The following is a 9116-nucleotide window of genomic DNA, read 5'->3' on the forward strand; positions in this document are numbered from 1 at the left end:
ATCCCTGTGCTCCGGGCAGAGCAGCAGAGCTCTCCTTATATAAATATATAATATTTAATATATAAATAATATATAATTAATATAATTATTATAGATAATATAACTATTATAAATAATATAATTAATGATATAATAAATGAATTAATGAAAATATAATATATAATATACTGTTTCATATTTCATATATTTTATATTTTATATTATATATATTATGTCATATAATATATATTATATATAATGTATTTTTATATATTATACATTACATATATATTACATATATATTATATATTATATATTATTTATTATTATATATATATATATATATATATGCTCAGAGCAGGGATCAGCAGCGTGGTGGGGCTGAGGAGAGTGGGAAAACCATCTCTGCCTCCTCCAGCTCCCTCTCTCTCTTCCCAGATGTTGGCAATGGGATTCCCACTCGGAGCAGGGACCAGCAGCGTGGTGAGGCTGAGCACAGTGGGAAAATCATCTCAGCCCCCTCCAGCCCAGGCTGCCCCGGCACCCCGAGGAACATCCCTGCAGCCAACGGAGCTTCTGGCAGCAAAGGAAGGGTCCCCACGGTGCCAGCGGGTAAAGCAGCGCAGGAGGTGCCCAAGGAGGGGCTGGACCGAGCCAGCTCAGGAAGCCACATGAAATCCGTGATTATCCGGCCTCCAGAGCCCTTCCAGGATGAGCTGGAGTGGTCACGCAGCCCTCGCTCAGACGCCGAGGGGGAGGCGGCCAAGGAGACCAAGACCCGGACTTTGTGGGGCCACCAGGAGAAATCCATGCTGGAAGAGGCCCCTCAGGACCCCGATGCCAAGCGTGGGCCTCCAACTGCCCCCAAACCACGCAAGCTGCCCCCAAACATCATCCTGAAAAGCAGCAGGAACAGCTCAGTGCCGCTGCCCACGGAGCACAACCACAAGGTGAAAGCAGCACCTCCACCCTCAGCCACCCCTCAGCCCAGCCCTGCCGGGGACAGCGCTGCTGAAAAGGGGAATTCGGGCCACCTCGACCCCAAGGAGAAGGAGAAAGCCCGACGGGAAGCCCTGGAGAAGTTGGGACTGTCCCAGGCCAGGAGGGAGCCCAGCGCCCAGCTCCATCCCCACCCCAGGGAGACGCCGCTCCCCGTCCCTGGGCAGCCTGGGGAGGGCTCGGTGCCGGGGATCCGGCAGATGACCTTCAAATCCAACACCCTGGAGCGCTCCGGGGTGGGGCTGGGCAGCTCCATCAGCAGCAGCAAGGAGCAGAACAGCAGGAGCAGCAGCAGCTCCCTGGGCAAGATGTCCTTCATCGAGCGCCTGGCCCCCAGCTTCCTGCGGGGCGGCCGCCCCCGGCCCACCTCCCTCGGGCCAGGGAAGGACTTTGGTGGCCTGAAGGAGAGTGAGGAGCAGGACAAGAGCAGCAAGAGGAGATCCCACCCTCTGCCCAGCTTCCCCAGGCCCTCGCGCTCTGCTGTGAGCGTGAAGATCTCCCCGAAGGCCGCGGCCGACGAGAACCGGCGCGAGGCGCTCAAGAAGTTGGGGCTGCTGAAGGAATAGCTCGTGGGGCTGGTGGAAAAGGGGCTTTTCACCCCAAATCCAGCGGCCTCAGGCACGAGCATCTGCTGCCAGCTCCTGCCCCAGCGCCAGGGGAGAGGTGTTGGGAGCTTCACGCCAAAGGAACGGTGCGTGGACAGAATATTTTGTATATAGCAGATGTGTGTGAGCTTTTTGTTTATACAGAGCATCTCTCAGCGTGGACAGGGCATGTTCTCCTGCACGGGCTTTAATGCATTTGGGGATTCATCAAAACAGGGAAGCCGTGGAATTAGGGGTTTGGTTTATTTTCAAAGGGGTTGCCTGTGGATAAAGCATCTCTGGGAAGAACTGCTGGACTTTGCTGCTCCTTTAGGACTTTTTGGTTTTTTTTTTTAATTAATTTTATCACAGCCTCTGAGGCCTGAGCACTCACCTGCCACATGAAAGCGCCTCCTGAAAGCACCACTGCCTGCTGGGGGGCTGCACAGACATCCCACTGCCTCCCCTGCCACACTCTGCTCTCCCACCCAGCCCTGAGCACCTGCATCCAGCACCTGGAAGAGGCTTGGACTGCAGGAAGTGACAGCCAGAGGTTGTGCTGGTGTCAGATCCAGATGTGCTGCCCAAAACGGGGCTGATGCAAGGCTGGGACAGCTCCAGCTCATCCCTTCCGAGCTGTCCTGGCACCTCTCAGGCCCAGCTGATGCTGCCAACACCTTGGGGAGCAGAGGTGGTTGATGTCCCTAATAAACCTGTGTGTGATCAGAAAGGGCCGTGTGGTGCAGATTTATGTGGCAGTCAGGTAAATCTCAATAGTGGAGTTTAAAACAGTTCTGAGACAAAGGATGAGCCAGGTCAGGTCTGACCCACCTATAAAATGGAATTATTCTATCAGCACAGGCAAAGTCTTCCATGGAGCAAGCTGGGATAGTGGGAGGTGGCCCTGTCTGTGACAAGGGGAGGAACAAGGGGAGCTTTAAGGTCCCTTCCAACCCAAACTGCTCCGTGATTCTGTGATTCCCGGCTCTCCCTGCAAGCACAACGAGGGATTGTGGAATTCCCGGAGCTCCTGTGCTTGCTGGCAGGCTTGAACCAGCCCCATGTGCAGCAGAGCTCCCACCCAGCCCCAGCTGCTTGGGCTGGGGATGTTCAAGTGCAAATGATTGATTTTAAAGGCAGAAGGTGGGAGATGCCAGGTTGAGAGCTGAGGAAAAGGGTCAGCCAAGCTCCTGCCTGGGTTAAAGCTGCATTTTCATCCCTGTGCTCCTCTCCTCTGACCACTCTGTCTCACCCAGGGCTGATTCCAGCTCTGCCTGACTGCTCAGCACCTGCATGATGGTTTTCCAAGGGAAACCTCACCTTGTTTATCTAATGAGAAAGGAGGAGAGCATTAAGGACTCTCTCAAAGCATTTTTGCCCTGAAACAGAACCTAAACATTTCTAAACCGGATTGTTTTGGAAACAAAAGGTTTCTCTTCTGATCTTTGGCTTTAGCCAGAACCATTGTGTGCTGGTGTCATGAAAGCTGAGTTTTGTTCAGATTTCCAAGGGGAAATCTCACTCCCAGAGATCCCTTATCAATGTGTGACGTGGTGACGCTCACAAACAGGAGCTGGTATGACATGGAAACAAAAGGACAAATTAAAACAACAGCCCAGAGCAGCAGGGTCACTCCCCTGGGAATGAACTCCACATTTCTGTGCCTTTCCTGGAGCTGCCAATGCTCTGGGCTGAATCACCACGGGCAGGCCCCGTTCCACGAGCAGGCGTTGCTGTCTAGTCCTGCGAGGGGAATATGGAATTTTACCTGCTGGATCTGTTTGTAGCCCTTAGAAACGCAGCTGTTCATGCCCCAGGGCTGTGACCTTATGCAAGAGCAGGCCCATGACTGTGCCTGCTGTCCCCCAGAGCTGAGCCCTGCTGCTGGCAGAGGGATCCTGATCCCAATCCCGATCCTGCTCCTGCTGCTGCCCCTGCTGCTGATCTTCATCCTGTTCCTGTTCCTATTACTGCTTCTGATCTTGATCTTGTTCCTATTCCTGCTCCTGCTTCTGTTCCCGCTCCTGCTGCTGATCCTGATCCTGCTCCTGCCCCTGCTCCTGCCCCACTCCTGCCCCACTCCTGCCCCTGATCCTGCCCCTGATCCTATTCCTATTCCTATTCCTATTCCTATTCCTATTCCTATTCCTATTCCTATTCCTATTCCTATTCCTATTCCTATTCCTATTCCCATTCCTATTCCTTCTCCTGATCTTGATCCTGTTCCTATTCCAGCCCCTGCTCCTGCTGCTGTTTCTGCCCCTGATTCTGTTCCTGCTCCTGCTCCTATTCCTATTCCTTCTCCTGTTCCTGCCCCTGCTCCTGATCCTGTTCCTATTCATATTCCTGCTCCTGATCTTGATCTTGATCCTATTGCTCCTATTCCTCTTCCTATTCCTATTCTGATCTTGATCCTGTTCCTATTCTGATCTTGATCCTGCTGCTGTTCCTGCTCTTATTCCTGATCCTGCTCCTGTTCCTGCTCCAATTCCTGATCCTGTTCCTGCTCCAATTCCTGATCCTGATCCTGTTCCTGCTCCTGCTCCTGCTGCAGGGAGCGAGGCCACCTCATCTCCACCTGGAGCACCTGTAAGTTCCTTCCTGCAGCCCAGCTGCTCCCTCTGCCTCCTGCTGCTGGACACTTTTCTCCTCCTGGCACAGCTTTGTGTCAGGCTGGCCAGCCCCGGAATAATTCCCTTCATTGCTCAGCTACAAACCAGCATTTCCCTGCTCCTTTCCCTGCATCAGCACCTCACATTCCTTGGATTCTTTCTGTGGGTCAGCACCTGCAGCTCTTTGCTAGGGTGCCCTCCCCTTGTCTCAGCAGCTCCAGCGAGGTTTGGAGAGGGATTGAAAGCCTGGCTTGTGGCAGCCTGAGCCTTTTTGGTATTCACAGACTGTCTTGGAAAGGTGCTGCTGCTGCAAGGTCAGGGATGGGAGGGATTGAGTGCAGCTTAGTGCTGCCAGCAGTTAATTAACATCAGTAAATTGTTTAGTGCAATTGCCTCCATGGGTTGGTCCCTGTCTCTAAGGAAAGCCTGCGGTAGTTTGGAAATGAAATTGCCTGTAAGGAACAAAGGCTCTTGCTTTGTCATCATCATCAAATCATGGAATGGTTTGGGTTGGAAGGGACCTTAAAGCTCATCCAGTTTCACTCCACAATCCCAGCTTGCTCCAAGTCTGGGTGGGGGACAAAGCAACACAAAATCTACCCCCAGGTTCAGCCAGAGCCCAGCAGAGCTCCTGGGTTCTTGTCTGGGGACCCCTGAAACCAAAATCATGGGTGGGATGAGATGAGCTTTAAGGTTCCTTCCAAGCAAAACCATTCCATGATTCTGTGAATCTTATTCTGGGAATATTTAACTTGATTTGTGCCTGGAAGGCAAAATCCCAGCAGAGCCCAGACACAAAACAGCCACGAAGAGAGATCACAGCCTTGCAGAAGCAGCAAGTCTCAGAAGAGCTGGTAAATGTACCCTCAGTGTCTTCATGCAGATTATCCAGACTGAGTTTATGTGTCAACAACGTTAAAAACAACAAAGAAAACACCCAACTTTGCATTTTGCACAGAATATTCATCTAATTCCTAACCATCAGTCCCACCCTGGCTCAGACATGTCATTTCAATGTCTGCATGAGCCTGTCAGGACCTCCTGTCTCAGTTAAAAACACCTTTCATTACAAAGATCAAATTCAGGAGCAGTGCCTGGTGGGATTCTGGCAGTGTCAGGGAACAGCAGCTGCACCAGGACACAGCAGAAATAATTTGTGCTAATAACATCTCTCGTGTCTCTAGGGTGGCACTGGGGGAGCCCTGGGGCTGAGAGGTGGGGAGGGAGGCTTGGATGCTGCTGAACCAAGCTGGGAAACGCCAAACCTGGTGCTGAAACACCAAACCTGGTTTTTGAAACACCAAAGCTGGTGCTGAAACACCAAACCTGGTGCTGAAACACCCAAACCTGGTGCTGAAACACCAAACGTGGTGCTGAAACACCAAACCTGGTGCTGAAACACCAAACCTGGTGTTGAAACACCAAATCTGGTGCTGAAACACCAAAACCTGGTTTTTGAAATACCAAAGCTGGTGCTGAAACACCAAAGCTGGTGCTGAAACACCAAACCTGGTGCTGAAACACCAAATCTGGTGCTGAAACACCAAAACCTGGTTTTTGAAATACCAAAGCTGGTGCTGAAACACCAAAGCTGGTTTTTGAAATACCAAATCTGGTGCTGAAACACCAAAGCTGGTGCTGAAACACCAAAGCTGGTGCTGAAACACCAAACCTGGTGCTGAAACACCAAATCTGGTGCTGAAACACCAAACCTGGTGTTCCAGGATCGAGCTGGGCTCACTCCAGCTCTGTGGGAGATGCTGGAGATGCCTGAGGCTTTCTATCCACGTTCCAGGATGGTTTGGAGCTGAGGCTCTGCCCTTCCCTGCTCACAAGGAGACAAGAACCCTCTCCAACCCCACCATGCTTCTCTCCATTATCATTTATTTTCTTTTTGCCCCTGTTCTTTGTTTCTAAAGGAATTGTAAATGAGAAAAGGCCCAACCTCGTCACTGCAGCTCCCACCTGTGCCAGGCTTGGCCCCACAGAACCAAGAACCTGCAAAGAGGAGCCCCACCAGGGACATTCCAGCCTTTTCCTGCTGTGTTAAAACAATCAGGGTTTCTTGATTTGGGTTTTGATTTCCTCCATTTGCCAGTGATGCAAACTTACCCCACAATATCTTCAACCAGAACCAGCCCCGCTGTTCCTCGTTCCTGCTCTGAAATCCTGGGATTGGGATCACCCTGGCAGGGCAGGGGGTGAGGATCTCCACTCCCCCGAGAGCTCAGCCCTTTTCTTCCAAACACCTTTGGAGCTGGAAGTCCAGGAAGAGACAGACAGGGGCAGTGTTGTTCCTTGCAGAGGGGTTCATGTGCAGCAAAACCACCCCTGGCTGGTTCCAGGCAGGAGTTTAATCATTACGTGGGCACTGTGGAGCAGCCAGGGGTTGCTGTCATTTATTAATTGCAGCTCTGAGCACAGACAGGTGCTGAGGTGCTGGCAGCAAGCTCCACATCTGCACAGGGATGGAACTCCTGGGATGGAGCCTCTGCCTGTCCTGGTGCTGCTCCCAGAGAGAAGATTCCTCCTCCAGCACGTTTGTCAGAGGAATTTCCTCTACAAGCACAGCCCAGAGGAATAAATTCTAAAAAATTTAACCCTCCTTTAGCAGTGGAAGGTGACAGTGCCCCAGGAGGGTCTCCTGTAATTCCATGGTTTATGAATCCCTAAAGGGGGTTCTCACCATCACTTGTATCCCATTTTATCACTCACACAAAGAGTGATGCTCTGCTGCTCTCATGGCAATAAATGCCCTCAGGCACAGCAGCTCTGCTGGAGCCCAGCCAGGAGAGGGGGATTTTGGCTCCGTTTGGTACAAAACACGACAATTAATGCCATATAAGAAATCATATCACGATTAACGGCATAAAACTGCTCGGCAGGGATTTATCTCCAGCCAGGGAGATTCCAAAGGCCTTCAAGGATTGTCTTACACAGGAAACAATCTGCTCTTCACACCCTGTCTGAGCTGAGAGGGGAAGGTCAAGGCCCTGGACCCCAGAGGACTGGAGAACAGTGTGGTTCCTCTGAATGTCCCTGTGAACCCCTCACGCTCCTCACCTGAGGATGTTCTGCAGCTCCTGGGGCCACACGAGCTGCTGGAGCCCCCTCAGAGGTGCCACGGGTGGGTTTTGGTCTGCAGCCAAACATTTTTAATGCAAGGCAAAGCAGCCCAAAGTCCCTGGCAGTACCTGTGGTGCCTCCGTGGCTCTGGAGCTGTCGGCACATCCAAACTCCTCTCAGGGATTTGGTTCCTGCAGAAGAGGAGTTGTGTTTGTGGCCAGGAACAAACTGCCCTGAGTTCCACCTTCAGACTCTGAACCCACCTTCTTCACACTTCTGGGACTGGTTTAGGACAAAAAATGAAGCAGAAATCATCTTTTTGACCCCAAAACAGGATCAAAACACAGACATGAGCTCAGTGAAGGTCCAGCCAAACCACAGGTGGCTGAGGAAGCTTTCTCAAAGTTCTCAGTGTGAAGTTCTGCCTGGAAGTGCATCAAGCACCATTTCATTACATACTACATGTTTTATATTTCAGTATTTTGTCTGCAGAGCAGGGGAATTCCTCTCAAACTCTGCATTTTTCTGCTCCAAGCCTCTTCATCCCTTTTTTTTTTCCCCTTCCATGATGTCATCACATCCCAAATAGCTAAAAAAGATCATTTTGGGTCTTTTTGATGATATCTCTGCTACTCCTCTGAGCATTTTGACCATCTCCACTTTGCTCAGAAATGCACATCGAGACCTCAGAAGATTTTTAGTGCACCTGTTTTAAAATCTACACATCAATATATGGAAAAAAGCATAAAACATCAAGAGAAAATCAAATACTGACTGACCTGCAAGCTGCAAAAACAACTTTATTAAAAAAATATCCGAGCTGGAGGTGGAGGAAGAGAAAATTTCCAGAAGCATCACAATCTAAGGTAGGTGAGCCTGAATTTGCCCTTAAAATACTGTTTTTTGGAGTGATTATAGGAGAGAGATTTCACCTACAATCTGTAACAATTCTGAAATTCAACATAATTATTTCTATAAAAATAAAGGTAGTGATTTATGATGATTTTTCTTCCCACTGTGCCTTTTTTTTTTATCCTTTTAAAGCTATAAATTAAATTTACTGATCTTTTTGGCCTAGAACACCCAAAAAAATGATATGGCTGAGGTAAAATGCATCCCAGTTCTGGATGGCAGCAGGATAATGGTTTAATCAGGTGCCAAAAATGGATCTTATAAACATTTTGACAATATAAGGCTGAAATAAAGACAGGAAAAGCCCAGCCATACATGGTTTACTCCTGGGATTTCTCTAGCTCCTTCTTGTCTCTTCCTGCTTTACATTTAATGCTTATTTGTGGGTTAGCATTAAAAAACAACTCCTTGCCTTAAAATTAACATTAAATGAGATTAAAGCAGGGCTGAGGGTTCTGTCCTGCAGACCAGAAATGAGGAAAAGCAGGAATGCTCTGCTGGACATCAGAAAATATTAAATAAGCACAGAAATCACATTTTTACTGTTTTTTTAATTATTTTTTGGATGGATAAAAGCCATTGAGCTCTTTACAGGGAATTTTTGTTAGCTCCTCATTGCTTTGAGTCCTCCAGCCTGGTGGGAATTGAGTGGAAATCCCTTTTTTTTCCCCAATTTTGTCTCTTTTGGCTGCAGTGAGGGAAGAGCTGAGGCTCTGCTGAACCCTCTCTGCCCTGAGTGAGCAGAGCTGGGGGGTCCTGAGCTGTCCCCACTGCCCAATAAAAATATAAATAAAAAATATAAATAAAAATACAAATAAAAATAAAAATAAAAATATAAATAAAAATATAAATATAAATATAAATATGAGCATAAATATGAGCATAAATATAAATATAAATATAAGTATAAGTATAAGTATAAATATAAATATAAATATAACTATAACTATAAATATAAATATAA

General features: G+C 48.7%; 2 protein-coding genes across 2 annotated transcripts in view; both read left to right on the forward strand.

Moving 5' to 3' along the window:
- The window catches only part of C26H1orf116 (chromosome 26 C1orf116 homolog), a 9137-nt gene extending 6843 nt beyond the window's left edge, over positions 1–2294 (forward strand). The window contains exon 3 of the mRNA XM_033519852.1: positions 341–2294. Within this exon, the coding sequence (XP_033375743.1) occupies positions 341–1544 (1204 nt within the window). The 3' untranslated portion in view covers positions 1545–2294. The remainder of the gene's footprint in view (positions 1–340) is intronic.
- PLEKHA6 (pleckstrin homology domain containing A6) overlaps positions 1–9116 on the forward strand; it is a 150689-nt gene that overhangs the window by 75585 nt on the left and 65988 nt on the right. The window lies entirely within an intron of this gene.

This window comes from Parus major, chromosome 26, assembly GCF_001522545.3.
Source record: "Parus major isolate Abel chromosome 26, Parus_major1.1, whole genome shotgun sequence".
Lineage (NCBI taxonomy): Eukaryota > Metazoa > Chordata > Aves > Passeriformes > Paridae > Parus > Parus major.